Consider the following 17,396-nt stretch of genomic DNA (forward strand, 5'->3'; position numbering starts at 1 on the left):
CCACATCATTTAACAACCGTCGCTCACAGCGCCAAGTTCCGACATCCGTCTAGGACCAGAGACTCGAACCGGATCGCGGTATATCCCTAACTCGAGCACGCGTGTGTATGTGTGTGTGTGAATAGAAAAACCCAAGTCTCAACTCAACAAAATGGCAAGCAATGTAAGTTTCCGAATATATCGCTAAAGATATGTGTTGTACCTACACATATGCATGTATGTACTCAGATATATCTAACAACAGAGATATATGTATGTATATGTGTACAAAATGAAGAGCAGCTATATAAAGGATATTTGTCTTCGGTACGAATGGAACTCAATTCACAGAAATTTACCTCCTCTGACTGAGCCGAAAACTGGAAAATATCTCATCTATTTAGATTTATAACGAAGTCCCATACTGGAAGAAATCGACCTCAGCTATAGATTTACGTCTATTTAGATTCACAACCAAATCACAAACTGGAAGAAATGTCACCAGTAACAGTATTTTGTGATTTTCCCTTCTGCTTCTATTTATAATTGAAACGATTGTAGGGCAACCCGTTCCCTACTTCCACCTCCTTATATATTTTACTTTCTGCTGCTTCATCGCTATATCTCTCTTTTGGTTTCTACTCATCTCTCTACTATCATTCACTTGCTCTCTTCTTCCTATGGCCCGTTCATTACAACCTTCCTATTCTGTACCTGTTCTACTCTCTACTTCCCATTTCCTTCTTATTTCCTTCCTGCTCCTTCACTCCCATTTTCTTTTTCTGTTTTCTGCATTCTTTCTTCCTCCTTCTTGTATTTACATTCTGATCTTTCCTGCTATCGCCTCTACATGTCTTCAAAACTTAATGGAAGTCTAAAATAATTGATCTAGGCAGCTGCTTGTCTTTTTTCTATTTTCTCCGACTGTTTCCGGTCAAATTACCTTCCATTATTATTTCCTTTATTTTCATCGTTCCACAATTATATTTAAACTGAAGACGCTTTTATTATCATTCGTTCTTAATTATTATTCATTCCTTTTTTCTGAAAAATCCTTCCTTGTTTGCACTCTCCTTTATCCTCCTTAATACTTTATGCTCCTGCTATTTTTGTGGAAGAACTTGCTTCACTTATAGCTTTTTCTACTACTATAACTCTTCCTAGTTCATAGATCTTTTATGATCCTTCATATTCAGCTCAATCGGTGACGTCCCAGTTTCTTCTTTTTCAGAATCCTTTTTCGACTTGAATTTTAGATAATTTATTATGACATTTTGCTGCCTCTTCTTTCAATTATCTTCCATATTCAGCTCCTACTTGGATTTATTTTAAATATGTTATTCTTACATTTTATTATTTTCATTTCTTCTAGAAAATCTCATTTACTTTAAATTCTAAATTCCGATTTTCAATTCCTTACAACTTTTCCATTTATCATCCTCAGTTTTTGACTGCTCTCTCGCTTCTGGCCCTCAGCGGCAGCTGCTTGGGTGGCTTTGCGGCCACCTACTCGGGCTTCCATCCAGGCTATGCCACCTACCAGGCGGCTCCAGCGGTTTATCATGCCGCTCCCGCTGCTGTCTACCAACAGGCAGTGGCTGCTCCAGTCTACAAGTCCTATGCCGTGCCCTCGCCTTTTGTCAAGGCAGTCGCTCCAGTTGCCACGTACGCAGCCGCTGCGCCTGTGGCCGTCCCCGCCCCCGCTCCTGCTGCTGTGGTGAAAACTGTTGCTGCCGCTCCTTTGGCGCCCGTTGTTAAGCAGGTGGAGCTGGAGTCATCGCCTCGTTATGATTTCTCCTATGGCGTGCACGACTCCCTCACCGGCGACATCAAGAGCCAGGTGGAGAGCCGCGACGGTGGCAATGTGGTTGGTTCCTACAGCGTGCTCGATGCCGATGGCTACAAGCGCACCGTCACCTACACAGCCGACGACCTGAACGGCTTCAATGCGGTGGTGCAGCGTGTGCCTCTGGTGGCTGCCCGCGCCCTGCCAGTGGCTACCCGTGCTCTGCCCGTGGCTACCGTTGCTGCTGCTCCTGTGGCTCATCTGCCCGCGCCCATCTACTACCCCCAGGCACAGCAGCAGCAGCAGCAGCAGCAGCAGTTCTTCCAGCAGCAGCTGTTCCAGCCACAGCAGCAACAAGTTAACATCGAGCAGGAGAGCGAAGTGGTTGAGGCACCGCGTCAGCCCGAACAGGAGCCAGCGCCTGTCGATTATTCGGATGTGCAACAGCAACAGCAGCAGGAGCAGCAACAACAACAACAGCAGCAGCAGCAGCAGCAGCAGGTTTACCCACAGGATCAGCAGTTCCCACCCTACCCATCCGCTTCGCCCGCTCCTGTTGGCGACTCGGACAGCGATGTGGTCGAGGCCCGCTCCGCCCAGGAGTCAAGCAGCACCACCGCTGCTCCCGCTGCCGCCGCCGAGGAGGAGAACAAGAGGAACCAGGACAACAAGTCCGCTTAGATTGTGATCCCATTGCATAATTCCACAAAACTTTGTTGAGATTAAAGCCGAATGTCAAAACTTCAAGTCAAATGTGTTTATACTGTCATTACTTCAGACGAAGTCAAATCTTTAACCAAGTCGTAGTAATTCTTTGTCTATTACTTCAAAAGCATCTAATTATATTTTGTATAAGCATCCAATTTCTACAATTTATATTTTATATTTACTGCGATTCTCGAAGAGAAATAAATTAACCAACTGCGATTGATCTATTCAGTGGATGATAATGTAAGTCAACCCAGAATTTGCATATATTACGTGATATATACAGAGTCTATAGTCTAATGGGTCGATATTCATCAAATTACAAAAGGCTGCTATTTTATTAAATTACTTAAGTTACCTTTCAACGAGTGTATTTTCACATGCGCTTAATATTCAATGGGATATTGCGAACAAAAGACTTACTAAAATAAATAAAAGTCCGCACCACACCTGCATAGGCAATTTCATTTGCGTTGCTCTTTATGCAGATTCCGCGCTTGTGGATGGTAAATGTCTTGGCTGCAAAAATGTGGATTCTATTTTAGAGCACGATTACTCGTGCGGATTAAACATAACGCAGGCACACATTTACTAACAATAAGCATACACAATATTAATATTTCGCACATATAAAATACTTAATTGCTATATTAATTTAATACTAAAATTATAAATCATATAAACTCTTAGCGAAAAGCGCCATCTGTTTTATTTTCGCAGCCCTTTACCATCGATCGCTTAATCGTGTGCAGTACCATTTTGAGTTTAACAGCGTACTGTTAAAACTTAAGTTAATCAGACAAATTATTTGAAAATGTGTATAATTATATATAATTAACTTGTATATAATTAACTTGTATAATAATATTAATAAATTCGCAGCCATACAAAATTTTTTAAAATTTCATAAAATATCGCTTTTCAGAATCGACTATCGAACGCTCAGCTAAAAGAATATATCGATACAGCACGCATCGCTACAAAAGTCAAGCATCTCGTTTAAACTGAACGGAACTTTACGAGCGCTAAGCAGGCATTGGAATCAATTTCCGTGTGATATTAGGTATTACAGCTATAGCTTTCCTCAGTTTTATTCCGATTTTAAAAGCGTTAACACGCACAGCATTTTGGATTTTTCAAATTTTAAGTTAAAAATTTTTTTAGTTGAAAACCATTAATGATAACTTAGCACACCCAAATTAGTGAACCATTTTTTAAAATACAGCAAAATTAAGTAAGGTAAGTGCAAAAGTGACGAAAAATATATACATATATATTTACATATAAATATATACATGTAGTATATATATATATATATATATATATATATTATTTTATATATATATATATATATATATATATATATATAAAAGAAAGCCGCAAATGGCGCTGAACTTTCGGTCTCTTTTGCGGGCCAGTTCTTAAGCGCAGTTAAACGCAGCCGCAGCTGTTGATTTGTTGTTGTTCTTGCCGCATCCGCCGCCGGTTTGGCCTTGTGCATAGCCGCTTCTGCTGAGCGCGCAGCAAAGGTAGTCGATAAAGAAAAAGAGAATAACTGTCAGAGACAAAAGAAATGCAAAAAATACGCACACAAACGCAACGCACTTCTTACAGCGCGTGCGCGTGTGTGTGTGACAATCGAAACAGCCCTTGAGAATTTATTCTCGAATTCCTTTCACACTGTCAATCAGGCTCTTAAAAAACGCACTTTTTCCCCTTTACAGCTGTACACTTGTTATCGAAGCAGAAACATTTTAAAATTATTTGAAATAGAAAAATCATATATTAAAAATTACGTCAAACATGAATAAATCGGATGCAAACACTCGCCAGGGCCACTACAAGGCCAACACTCTTAACATGCAGGTAAGTGAAGCGCGCTCGTTTGAAAATTTGCATATCGGCTTTAACCTCACTTTCGAACTGTGCCGCGACCGTTTAGGACTCGCGCATGCGTCGCCATGAGGTGACCATCGAGCTGCGCAAGTCAAAGAAGGAGGACCAGTTGTTCAAGCGCCGCAACATCAATGATGAGGACCTAACCTCACCGTTGAAGGAACTCAATGGCCAGTCGCCGGTGCTGCTGTCGGTGGACGAAATCGTCGCTGCCATGAATAGTGAGGATCCGGAACGCCAATTCGTGGGCATGCAGCAGGCACGCAAGATGCTCAGTCGCGAACGTAATCCACCTATTGATGTGATGATTAGCCATGGCATTGTGCCTATCTGCATTCGCTTCCTTCAGCACAACAAGTAAGTAGACAATGATATGGTAGGTGTGTGGGAAGACATTGTTTATCTCGATCCCTCTTTGGTTCGGTCAGCCCTCTATTGCAATTTGAGGCCGCCTGGGCTTTGACCAACATCGCATCGGGCACATCGGATCAGACGCGTTGCGTTATCGAACAGAATGCCGTGCCGCATTTCATAGCACTGCTGCAGTCGAAGTCGCTTAATCTGGCCGAGCAGGCCGTCTGGGCCCTGGGAAACATTGCTGGCGATGGCCCGGCTGCGCGTGACATTGTAATCCAGCACAATGTCATCGATGGCATTTTGCGTTTAATCAATAATGAGACGCCGCTGTCGTTTCTCCGCAACATTGTTTGGCTGATGTCGAATTTGTGCCGCAACAAGAATCCGTCGCCGCCCTTTGACCAGGTGAAGCGCCTGTTGCCGGTGCTGTCGCAGTTGCTGGTCTACCAGGAGGATATACAGGTGCTGGCCGATGCCTGTTGGGCCTTGTCCTATGTGACGGACGATGAAAACAACAAGATACAGGCGGTCGTCGATACGAATGCAGTGCCCCGTCTGGTGCAACTGCTGCAGACTGATGAGCCCAGCATCATTGTGCCGGCACTGAGGAGCGTGGGCAACATTGTCACCGGAACGGATCAGCAGGTCAGTCACGAGTCTGTCAACATGATGGATGGCTTTCAAGTGTTTTTAGCTGTCCTGGCTGTGAGTTTGACTCATTATTTCAATTTTACAATTGCAGACCGATGTGGTTATAGCCGCTGGTGGCTTGCCCAAGCTTGGCATGCTCTTGCAGCACTCCAAGGGCAACATTGTGAAGGAGGCTGCCTGGACCGTGAGCAACATCACGGCTGGCAATCAGAAACAGATTCAGGCTGTCATCGATGCGGGCATCTTTGTGCAAATACGCCATGTGCTCGAGAAAGGCGATTTCAAGGCACAAAAGGAGGCCGCCTGGGCTGTGACCAATACCACCACTTCGGGCACACCCGAGCAGATTGTCGATCTGATCGAGAAGTACAAGATACTTAAGCCATTTATTGATTTGCTCGAGGCCAAAGATCCACGAACCATCAAAGTGGTTCAGACTGGTTTGTCCAATCTGTTTGCGCTCGCCGAGAAGCTGGGCGGCACCGAGAATCTGTGCCTCATGGTCGAGGAGCTTGGCGGTCTCGACAAACTGGAAGCATTGCAGCAGCATGAGAACGAGGAGGTCTACAAGAAGGCCTATGCCTTAATAGATACATACTTCAGTGCTGGCGACGACGAGGCCGAAAAGGAGCTGGCGCCACAGGAGGTCAATGGCGCACTGGAGTTTAACGCCACACAGCCTAAGGCGCCGGAGGGCGGCTATACCTTCTAAAAAACATTTTTGAACATAAGTGCCAGCCATCAGCATTTACATACATACATATACACACACACACACTCCAACATTCCCAATCCCCCGTAACATCATCAGATAGGCTAGTAGCATAGTCCTCACGCATACGACTTCTTGTTATGCGACCGCGCCACACAATATTAGAAAGAAATCACAGTCTTAGAAAGAAAAGCACACGATCTTAGAAAGATATCACACAACATGTTCACAACACACTCCTATAAGTTTGTCACTCCAAAATCACATCGAACTTACAACAACGTTAACAAACAACAACAAAACGGGCTGTAGGTCGGCAGAGGCAAACCCTTGTTTTGCATCCGTGCCTCTGCCGCCTCTCCACACACATTTATTGTTGTTTGTTGTGCATTTCCGCATTGTCCCGCATGCGGCCATGAAAACGCATCTTAGGCGCGTTCTTAGTTTTTTCCCTGTTTATCGCCTGTCAGCAGTACCACACTAAATCATACACATTCGCACACGTTCAAGCATCTGAGGACCTGCCTAGCTGTGCTTGGCAGGTGTGGGTGACTCAGAAATTTTGAATTGTCCTCGCACACCCACACACACACACACAATGTATACACAAAGTCAGAACGCTGCCTACTGCGTTTGCATGGCCAATTGAATTGTTTGGAGTGTGCTAGTTCCACCACACACACACGATATAAGTTTTTCGGATTATTATATATTTAGGCTGTTAGTATATTTATTTATTAACGTATTTTGTGAACAAAAAATGAACCCATACACTACAATTATGCACGCACAACACACACACTTTAACTATTTCATGCAAACAACGCAACAACAATATGTGTCCTCATCCTTTTATTAATGTTATACAAAGCAAAATATAATTGCCATGAATGCAAAAAAAAAAATTATATAAATGTGAATTTAGATTTTAAAAATATTAAATTTTAAATATGCTTAAACAATATTGTGGAAACGGTGAGAAGGGAGAGATATCTAGTATTTAAGATAATAGCAAGCAATTAAAGCTGCTTGGATAGTATATGATGTCGCCATATCTTTACTCTGGAGCATAGCGACCCAAATGCGTTAGATTAGATTAGTTGATTAAACAATAGAACTGTGAAAACAAAGCGCAAGCTGCATGACACAATTCAATCAGGCGTCGCATCGCTTGGCGTGCAGCATCCCAATCAGCGGCAATTCGAGTGGTTCCAGCGCCAAAGCCAACTACAACAACAAAAACAACAACAATAATGCCCCCTTGGGGTCTGTTGGCTAGCAGTTCGTTTGGATGGAATACGCGAACGCGGACAGCGAAATTATAAAAATAGATTCGAATTTTGTAGCGCTCGGGCGGGCCAAAGTAGTTGCAGAAAATTCGAAACTTAGCCAGAGCTTTCCGATCCGCCGTCGCGTCGCATCGTTGTTGATGTTGTCGTTGTCCAAGTGTCGTCATCAATGAAGAGCGTCGGCCCAATTTAATTAGAGACTCTTTCAAATCATTTTCGTGTTCTGCCGCTCTGGCCGAGCTCGTTTAGTTCGATTCTGTGCGAAGCTGCGTGCGGGCGTCAATTATTGTTTTTGTTTTTCGTTTAACATTTTATTCTTAGTGCGCTCCCGAGCGATAGATAAACGTATCTTATTTGAAAATATACTAAAAGTGCGCTGCCAAGTGAAGCGATAATATATTAGGTATATCCAATTGGATGTTTTATGCCGGAAGTGTTTTATGTGTTTACAAATGATATTTAATATAATGTGTATATGTAATGCAAATATATTTTTACATATGTAAATTTTATATTGAATTACATACATTGAAATATGGAATAAAAATATATTGCAAATTTTTATTTTATTAAAATACTTTTATTAAAAATATGTTTACATTTTTACATATTTTAATAATTTTATAAAATGATATTGAACACAATGCATTTACATATATGCGTAATAAAAATATATTAACATTTTTACACGTTCAAAAATATTAAGAGAATGTAATAACAAAATTACAATTTTCATTGAAAATTATAAACTATTTTAAAATATATATGTATGTAATAAAAATATATTACAACTTTATATACATTTTTATGAAAACATTTATATTATATAAATATAATAAATAATATTATATAAATAAAAAAATATTTTGATTTGTTATCCATATAAAATGAATAATAACAAAATATCACCTGATCGTACATTTATAAACAAAATTTAGATATATAATATAAATATAATTAAGAATATATATATATTACATACATTTCAAAATATGTTTGTGTTTTTAATTTAAAAAAATATATATTGTAATAATTTTTTATATATATTTTTATATATCAAATTTATTTATAACTTTAGTAAAAAAAATTAGTAATAGAAAAATTACAATTTTCATTGAATAGATACGAAACAATTAAGTATTATATAGTAGATGTTTTGTGTTTCCTCTTACTATCTAAATCGCGATTATGATCTTCGCTAATGATAATGATCACTACAGAATTAATGCTGTGACCTCATGCTTAGCCATTGAAAATCTAGTGAGCATTTAACATCTGGCACTCGCTTCCACTGCCCGGGCGCCGTCCCGTCCAGTCCAGGGCGCGTCAGCTGTAAACATGCTCTACATTTTGCAAAATATACTAAATAGAAGAACATTTAGTTCTTTCGGCTTGGTGGAAGCCGGAGAAGAAAAACACTTTTGACAAATTCATGATGTAATTAATTTCCTAAAGAAAACACACACAAAAATTGGCACACCCAAAATAAACAATAAACATTTAAGAGTGGTCTGCCGTAGTGCTACTTAGAAAGCGCAGCCAGTAGATGGACAAAAATGACTATTTTAATACCCTATACAAAATTGTATAATTAAATATGATATGAGTATATATAATATGAGAAAATGAAAAATACTCAATTAATGCATTTATTTATATGAGATTTCTACTCAGGAGTCTATATTTAAATATTGCTCATTAATCATTTTCATTTATATATATTGTCTATATATTATAAAAATGTCTAGAATTATAGAGCGTTTCTTAGTTTAGCTTTTGTGTATTAGCAGAACTTGAAGTTCTGAATTTTTTTGTTTTTGTGGGGGCGACGTAGAAATCTTATTGAGAGAATTTCGAGTGAGATTAAAACTTAACGTAAATAATATATGTGAGTGTATAAGATAAGTATATGTATTATATATATGTTATATATGTACATACATACATACTATATATTTTTAAGAGTATGCTTGCTTGTTTAGCCGCGCAATGTCAAAAAGCCTTTCCGTTCTATGCTCTTGTGGTTATTATGTACTGATGGGCTCAGCGAGAATCGTGTCAAGTTCTTTGGGCTGACTGCTGGCAATAGTTTTCGTATGCTCGTTCAAGAAGTGTAAAGAGTATTTTGGGTTTTGGCAATGTGAAATGTGGAACTTGAAATGCGGACTTGAAGTTTGAAATAATGAGTCTAGAGAGTGAAAAAGGGAGAGTCAAAATAAAAGTAATCCAATTAAAAAAAATTATTTTTGTGTATACCCTATAAAGGGCTTTTAAAATTATCTCAATAGAATAACCCCTTTAAAAGCAGCTTTTCAATATAGTTTTACACTTTTTGATAGATTCAAGACAAGAAAAATAGTTCTTTATTTGGTAAACTGACAATCATGTCTCAACACAACCTACAATTTTGTAATCCAAATTTGAGAACTTTACAGAGCAACTCTACTCGTGTTAAAATATTTTCACTTTTTATACAATTCATATACTTTCACGGTATTCGCAAGTCGAGCATTCGAAATTCGTGCAAATTATTGCTTGCCCTATGAAACGTAGCAAATCGAAAGAAATGGAAATCGAATGTTTATAAGGAAGTGAAGTTTTTAGGCCATGGCCAAAGATTTTCTAATTGAATAAAACGCATCGAGCGCCAATTGGGATCTGTGTACATTATAATTCGAACAATGAGAAAATATATAAAAATAGTATTTCACAGTGCTCAATATTCGATTGCAATATATACATACGTCTTTCGGATACAAAGTCTAAATTTCTGTGTACTTCCCTTAGCCGTTTAATAATATTTTGTATATCCAGCTATACGGCACATGTTTGTGCCAAGCTATAAAATTTTGATTTCAACACTATAAAATAAGTCATATTTTAATAAAAGTCTTTACATATGTTTCGCATTAGACTGCAAGGGCACATATTGATATCCATTATGTGCGTGTGTTCACTGTACTGTAAACTATTTTTGATTTACATTCAAGATCATATCTGAAGAATACAAACTACGAAAATAAAATTGTTTATTGATTATAAAATATATAATTTACAAACCGAATATTTATGTTTACATAATATTATCAGAGTATATCATAATGAGGCTATCTATGAGGCATTTTGATAAAATAATTTTAAATTTAAATCTTCTACAGAACTTTGTAATATAACAGTTGGAGATCAATATAGTTAGTAACCAAATATTTTATATTGATGTAAATGAAAAAAGTTATGCATATATGATAAATAAATATTTCGGAGTATAGTCAATCGATTAAGTATATTATCATTAAGCGATTCCATTCAACTATGCGTCCGTCATATCCAATATGCTTAAGAATATTATTAAAGGTCTAATGAAAGGCTAGATGAAAGGCTTTATAACATAAACATTCCAGTTAAATTTGTTAAATGTGGTTTTTAACGGCGGGACTCCACGGTCAGCTATTTAAGACTCATAATATTCCAGCTTAAAGCAGCGTGAGCCTGGTATAGGTTAAGCGCCTTATATGATAATCGTAATGAGCCATGGCTCATTAGCCACAAGAAGTGTCAAAGAAGTCTAAGTGGATAATTACTCAGAAGTTAAGAATTAAAAAACAAAATAGCATTGTTAAGAAAAACGAATAATAATACCGAGAAACCGAAAATTTGAGGATTATACATATATAATTGTTGGGTATGTAAAATATATATAAAACAAAATGAAGCATTTGAATACATGAGAATGCCTAATTATACTTTATGCATTTGCGTTTACGAATCAGCCCTATCAAATATTCAATTTATAATAATAAAGAAAATATAAATTGGAAGTAGAAATAATAAATAATAATAATAATGATAATATATTATTAGGCTTTAATAGGATTGTTTAAAAATATTGCGCTGCCCTTAAATATATATTCGTTTTAAATTGTTTTTAAAATCTAGTAAACGAAGAGAAATTATATAAAAATGAAGAGAAAAAACATAGCAACAGAAATAAAACAAGTAATAATAATAATAATGAAAACATTATATTAAATTTAATGAAACATGATAAAAAAATAATCTTATATTTTCATTTTATATTTTATTTTTGTTTTGAAATGTTATTTTTATATATATGTTTTTTTTTTTATACAATTTTTTTCATTGAAGTGTTATTTTAATAAATTAAATTTTTGTAAATTAAGTTTTATTTTATTTCTTATATTTTTCAAAATTAATTTGTAGTTAATAGTTGTTATTTAGAGACTGTATTGCTTATTATTAATTTCATGATTTTTTAATAATAGTAGGTACTTTAATTATTGTATTATTAACTATTTAATTTTAATTTCATGATTTTTTCTTTACCTAGCAAAAAAGTATTTCCATGATTATTTAGTGATATTAAAAAGGTTAATAATTTAAATGTTGTATATACATACATAGTATTAGCATTAATAAATATATTTGTTATTGTTCGGCTATTAAAGTAATTCGGTTCAGTCCAACTGCATCGAGAGTAAAAATTAACCCGAGGAGTTCCACACAAATGCTTCTGTACGCCTTCGGGTTCAATTTCATACTGTTCCATTTCATCGTTTTAAGCACTAAGCAGAGGAGAGCAGCAAGAGGAAACTGCATGCTCTCGCTCTCCCTCTCGCTCTCTCAGCTGCAACTCCAGCCGCTGTTCTTGAGAGTGTTCGTCGCTCACTAATACTAACTTAAATCAAAATGACAATATATACATGGGAATGAATTCCCTTCTCATTATATTCCCTCTCTCTCTCTTTTTCCGCAGCTCACCTCTTGCTCAGCCCCCTTCCACCGCTCTGTCAGTATGAGTGCAGCGCCTGCTCCTGCAGCGTCTGGCGCTCCACTTGAGCTCAATCTTGGCGCCGAGATCTTTCACAGCATCGCATCCGCAGCGGCCGATGAGAATGTGATTGTATCGCCGCTGCTGCTGGAGGCGACACTGGCGCTGCTCTACCTGGGCTCCGATGGGACGACGGCGGAGGAGCTGCAGCGGCTGCTGAAGCTGAAGCAACGCTTCGCCAGCAATGCAAAGATGGCCAATTACTATGCGGCCGAGCTGGCTGCAGCCACGGGCGATGCGGACACACGTATCCAGCTGCAGAATCGTTTGCTGCTGCAGGCCAGCGCCGGCGCGAGCATCGCGGATGACTTCCAGAAGATTGCCCAAACGTATTTCCATGCAACAGCCGAGTGCCTCGACTTGCACCAGTCCGAGAAGCTGCGCCGCTACATCGCCGACAATCTGCTTCCCAGCGTGGGCGGCGGCACCTGGCAGCAGCCGCTCCAGGTGAACGTCAGCCAGGTAGCACAGCAGCTGCTGCTGCTGCTCGCGGCGCGCCTGCACAGCAAATGGTTTCTGCCCTTCAGCGCCTACCGCACCGGCCTCTACGAGTTCCACAGCTCCACGGGCGAGCCGAAGCCAGTGCCCATGCTCTTCGACGACGACATGTTCGTGAAGTACGCGGAGCTGCGGGAGCTTGACGCACGTGCCATCGAGCTGCCCTACGAGCATGCCGACGAATTGGCCATGCTGCTAATCCTGCCCAACAGCCGCGACGCCTCGGCCCTGGCCCAGCTGGAGGCCCAGCTGCGAGCTGTCGATCTGGCTGCACTGCAGCAGCGCATGCAGATGGAGAGCGTTCAGGTGCTGCTGCCCAAGTTCTCCATTAACTTTGAGTGCAGTCTGCGGCAGGCGCTTAAGCAGGTGGGCAAACTAATTGAATACTCATTGTTGCGAGGGTTGCTCAAGAAGTACAGGTTATGGAAGTCTTTATGTAGGCTTTGACATTATCATCATCATTAACACTTTGGTAAATAATCCAGCATGGGGTGTCTGGGAACATCATTTGCGGCATCATCAGGTGGACATGCTGAATAGGACTCACATTTCTCTAAAGTTTTAAACGTTATATTTCTTCAAGGGAAACTCCGATTTGCATGAAATAAATTTAGTTATATACTAACGTAAATCAGCTATTATGAAGAAAAGTATTTGGCTTATGCATTTTCAATTTATATGATACAGTAGAGTGCGGTTATAACGACGCTCAAGGGATCGTCGGTATACCCGGAAGATGCTTTAACCGTGTAAGTTTGCTCATATAAGCTTGCCTGGGGACCGGAATTTTCGTCGCAATAACCGACGGACGCTATGAGCGGAATCGATATAACCGGATTATATTGTATTTTAAAGTTTTAAAGAAATCATTCAAAATATAAATTTACAAGCCAGAAACTGGTTTTCGAGCCACAGTAGAAACCGGCTATAGCGACTCCGCTTATAGCGTCCTTTCAGATATTGCGACGAAACTTCTGGTCTCAAAACAAATTAGCTAATTTCATTGGTTATAGCGTCTTCCGGATATAACGACAACTCCGTGAGCGTCGTTCTAACCGGATTATACTGCATTATATTCATTGGTAAAGGGAAAAGAGAATATTGGTTTTGTGTCATGTCCATTCCGTAGAAGTGAAAATTGATGCTACATTGTTAAATAGCGAATCCTATATTTCAACTATAGTCTAGCTAGAACACTCTTACCTTTTTCTGTGATAATTGAATTTATTTGTATTTCATTTACATTAACCTATCAATCAACCCTCGCCTTTAATATCCGTTCTACAGCTGGGTTTCTCGGAGATCTTTGAGAACTCTGCCAACTTCAAGCACCTGCATTCGGTTGCCAATCAGCCAATTGTCGATGTGCTGCACAAGCTGCGCATTGACCTAAACGAATCGGGCTCCGGCTCCGAGTTGCCGCCGCCAGCAACAGGTGAGTGTAGTAGACAGGGCCACTCAGGTGTCGGAGAGTATTACATATAGTATATTTAAATATTTTTTATTTTTTTTTTTTTTTAGGCTACAAGCCAATTGTGATTAGCAATTCGTCTCGTCAAAAGTTCTTTCGGGCGGATCATCCATTCTACTTTGCCATACGGGGCGAGAACGTGACCCACTTTGTGGGGCATGTGGTGCGATTTTAGTGGCAATGATGCAGCTACAGAATAATAATATTAACAATAATAATGATAATAGTGTACATCAGTCATATTAATAATAATAAATTAATCATATTTTATATACTCACACTTGATTTGCTGTGGCGATGTCTATTAATAAATCAAATTTGTTTTTCCTTTCGATTTTTTATAACAAGAGTCTTGAGTTTATTCAAAGATATATATATATATATATATATATATATATATATATATATATATATATATATATATATATATATAATATGTATATATATTTGTGTATGTATGTATAATTTGTTTTTGTTTGTTGTTGCAGAAATAGTTCTGTAATATTTGATTTTAGTTATACAATTATTGTAGTTTGTAGAATTAATTTTTTTTTGTTTTTTTGTTTTTTGTTTTGTTTTTAAGGTCTAGGAAAATGTTAAATGGAATCAAAAAACCGAAGCACAGTTGTGCTTACATCGATTTAGCCTAGGCTTACTTATTAATATTACAATAACCGGTTAATTTCATTTAATTTTTTATCTTTGTAGAATGTTGATTTTGTTTTCATTTTGTAAATCTAGCTAAAAATGTTTTTTATTTATATATTTTATATTTTATTTAAATTCATTTAGATGATTTGAAGTTTGATTTTGAATGTCATTTTACAGAGTTGATTCGCTTCGATTTGATTTGTTTTGTTTTTGCTTTGATGGCATTCATATACACATAATTGTTAAATAACTAAAAGGAACTAATTATTTAGTAAATAAATTAGAGCTATCCATTTAAGCACTAATAGTTAGCTATTTACAGTTCGATCGACTACTCTATTTACACTGATAGGTTTTCGAGGAGCCCTCGCTCGGCTGCGTCCATTATAGTTGGCTGCTCTGCTGCGCCTCGTCGCACTTCTTGACCACCTCGGCGGGCGGCGGCGATGGTGGCGGTGTTGCTGCAGCCGCATCCAGACAGCCGCGGTTCAGCAGGTAGTCCAGATCGTGGCTGATGCGATCCAGAGTCGCATCGCCGCCCGCACCCTTGCCGCTGCTGTCCACTCCGGCGGTCTGCGTGGACGGCGTCACGGACACTGTGCTGGTGGCCGTGGTGGTTGTGGTGGACACCACGGCAGCCACCATGGTGGGCAGCATGGGATCGAAGGTGGTGCGCGACGTTGGCTCCAGTATGGTCACGCGCTTCTGCGTCTTTGGCGTGGGCAGCGTGCCGCTGGAGAGGATGGCGCCAGCTCCACTCAGATTCCCGCTGATAGTGGGTGGCCCCGGTCCCGGTCCCGGTCCCGGCCCTGCCTGCATGCTGAGCAGCATGGGGCTGGGCACAAAGTCCACGTACGGATTGTGCTGCAGCGGCACATAGTGGGGGGGCGTGGCCGTGTGTATGCCAATGATGCTGTCTGCAAGTGCGCGATGCGGTTAGCCATACCAAAGAGTCGCGCCCCGTCGCGCCCTCACTTACCTGCTGCCAATCCCTGTAGTATGTCCAGCGTCTCGACGCCCACGAATTCATCGCATGGCCCCGTGGCATAGTGCGGCTGATGGTGGTGCAGGATGCGCCTGCCCAGGCTGCCCGTTAGGCCGCCCATTGTGTAGGCGTCGTACGCATAGCCCAGGCCACTGGGCGCCTCAATGCCAGCGCCAGCACCGACTCCTGCTCCCCCGCCGCCCCCGCCTCCTAGCAGAGCACAGCAGCGCGTGGCTGGCGAGGCGGCCACCGTCAGCGGCAGCTGCTGATGCCCGCCCAGCAGCGTCTCCGCCGTGCTGCTCACAATGGCCGCCTGGCAGCGCGGCGCCGTCGAGATGATTGTCAACGGCAGCTGCACAGCCCCGGCGGCTGTCGTTGACAGCTCCAGGCCCTGCTTCTGCTGCAGCGGCGCAGCGCCCGCTCCGCTCGTCCCAGCTGCGACCATTGCGGCTGCTGTTCCGCCTCCTGCTGCTGCTGATGGGGCCAGGCACTCGCTCTCCTTTTCCTTGTCATGATTCGTATAGACTGCAAACGATGGACAAATGAGGGTTGAGTCAGTCAAGTCGGTTGAGAATCGAGAGTTCGTCTCATTCGACACTCGATGGCGCCAGGGGCTACTTACAGCTCAGTGGACTATTTATGCTGGCCGTCGTCGTCGTGCAGTAGTTGTCGTCCAGGCTGGTCTTGCTCGTGTTGAACTTGGTCTGCTTCAGCGAGCTGCTCTGGCTGCTGCCGTTGCTGCTCAGGAATGGCGGTCCTCGCAGTTGACTCTCCGCCTTGAGCACAAAACAGAAGAGAATGGCAAAGCCCTGCAAAGAACAGATTTTCCATTAGCATAAGAAATGCTACATATCAATTTTAAGAGTATCGTTTTATAGGCTTTGCTGTTTCAATAATGAATCGCTAGAGACAGCAAAAGGCAGACAAAGGGACAAAATTCTTCACAAGCTTTGCAATGGATTTTATTTGTATAAGCAATATACATCTGTCAAATAAGTACCCGGAAATTTCAAATAAAACAGAAACAACTTATCAATCAAATAAATTTATTATATCCCCATCAAAATAGACCCCTTCTGAGGCAATATTTTTGTTTTGGGAACAGGAAAAAGTCACAATGGGCCATATCTGGAGAGTACGGTGGTTGTTCGATGATATTTGTTGTTTTTGCTCAAAACCTCGTTCACAATGATCGCTTTGTGTGCTGGTGCATTACCGTGGTGCAAAACCCAACTGTTGTTCCACCACAAATCTGGTCTTTTGCGACGAACATTCTCTCTCAAACGCCTCATAACGCCAAGATAATATTCTTTATTGACGGTTTTTGCCCTCCGGTAAGAATTCCGATTGAACAACACCACGAGTTCTTCAGTTGAAGATGTCAAAGGTCGTCCTGAACGTGGAAAATCGTTCACTTCTCGCCCCTCTTTGAACGATTTATACCTAACGTAAACTTGAGTTTTTGACATGTTTTTTTTTCAACATTTCCAACGTTTTGGCATAAGAAATTTCGTTTGAAACACAAAATTTCACACAAACTCTTTATTCGATATTTTTACCCATA

At 40.3% G+C, this 17,396-nt stretch overlaps 4 protein-coding genes across 6 annotated transcripts in view; 3 read left to right on the plus strand and 1 right to left on the minus strand.

Annotated features, from left to right (window-relative positions):
* On the plus strand, positions 1–2,512 carry LOC6576832 (vacuolar protein sorting-associated protein 27). The gene is made up of 2 exons (XM_002002781.3): positions 1–163; positions 1,424–2,512. The coding sequence occupies exons 1-2, from the start codon at positions 152–154 to the stop codon at positions 2,444–2,446; spliced, it is 1,035 nt and encodes a 344-aa protein (XP_002002817.2). The 5' UTR covers positions 1–151; the 3' UTR covers positions 2,447–2,512.
* Positions 2,513–3,455: 943 nt separating this feature from the next.
* On the plus strand, positions 3,456–6,997 carry LOC6576833 (importin subunit alpha). 2 transcript variants are annotated; one of them, XM_044008582.1, is made up of 6 exons: positions 3,456–3,536; positions 3,638–3,712; positions 4,198–4,339; positions 4,416–4,726; positions 4,798–5,371; positions 5,469–6,997. In XM_044008582.1, the coding sequence occupies exons 3-6, from the start codon at positions 4,277–4,279 to the stop codon at positions 6,087–6,089; spliced, it is 1,569 nt and encodes a 522-aa protein (XP_043864517.1). In that variant the 5' UTR covers positions 3,456–3,536; positions 3,638–3,712; positions 4,198–4,276; the 3' UTR covers positions 6,090–6,997. The 2 variants fall into 2 exon arrangements, with proteins under 2 accessions (XP_043864517.1, XP_002002818.1); XM_002002782.4 differs by having other exon boundaries at positions 3,457–3,712.
* A 520-nt stretch (positions 6,998–7,517) lies between these two features.
* LOC6576834 (serine protease inhibitor 42Dd) lies at positions 7,518–14,533 on the plus strand. Its single transcript, XM_015165389.2, has 4 exons — positions 7,518–7,781; positions 12,153–13,091; positions 14,013–14,160; positions 14,247–14,533. Exons 2-4 carry the CDS (start codon positions 12,192–12,194, stop codon positions 14,369–14,371), a joined length of 1,173 nt encoding a protein of 390 aa, XP_015020875.1. The 5' UTR covers positions 7,518–7,781; positions 12,153–12,191; the 3' UTR covers positions 14,372–14,533.
* A 205-nt stretch (positions 14,534–14,738) lies between these two features.
* LOC6576835 overlaps positions 14,739–17,396 on the minus strand; it is a 209,536-nt gene continuing 206,878 nt past the window's right edge. For both annotated transcript variants that reach the window (XM_032728532.2, XM_002002784.4), the window contains exons 20-22: positions 16,455–16,641; positions 15,827–16,357; positions 14,739–15,764 (exon numbers count right to left, since the gene is read on the minus strand). In XM_032728532.2, the coding sequence (XP_032584423.1) occupies positions 15,232–15,764; positions 15,827–16,357; positions 16,455–16,641 (1,251 nt within the window). In that variant the 3' untranslated portion in view covers positions 14,739–15,231. The remainder of the gene's footprint in view (positions 15,765–15,826; positions 16,358–16,454; positions 16,642–17,396) is intronic.

This window comes from Drosophila mojavensis, unplaced genomic scaffold (genome assembly GCF_018153725.1).
Source record: "Drosophila mojavensis isolate 15081-1352.22 unplaced genomic scaffold, ASM1815372v1 contig_36, whole genome shotgun sequence".
Taxonomy (NCBI): domain Eukaryota; kingdom Metazoa; phylum Arthropoda; class Insecta; order Diptera; family Drosophilidae; genus Drosophila; species Drosophila mojavensis.

Excerpts from the sequence above, each read along its gene's own strand:
- LOC6576833 (XM_044008582.1), top strand. The coding sequence starts at position 4,277 with ATGAATAAATCGGATGCAAACACTCGCCAGGGCCACTACAAGGCCAAC. Across the intron at positions 4,340-4,415 it reads CCAACACTCTTAACATGCAG|GACTCGCGCATGCGTCGCCA; the intron begins GTAAGTGAAGCG and ends GCGACCGTTTAG. Across the intron at positions 5,372-5,468 it reads TCACCGGAACGGATCAGCAG|ACCGATGTGGTTATAGCCGC; the intron begins GTCAGTCACGAG and ends TTACAATTGCAG.
- LOC6576834 (XM_015165389.2), top strand. The coding sequence starts at position 12,192 with ATGAGTGCAGCGCCTGCTCCTGCAGCGTCTGGCGCTCCACTTGAGCTC. Across the intron at positions 13,092-14,012 it reads TGCGGCAGGCGCTTAAGCAG|CTGGGTTTCTCGGAGATCTT; the intron begins GTGGGCAAACTA and ends TCCGTTCTACAG. Across the intron at positions 14,161-14,246 it reads GTTGCCGCCGCCAGCAACAG|GCTACAAGCCAATTGTGATT; the intron begins GTGAGTGTAGTA and ends TTTTTTTTTTAG.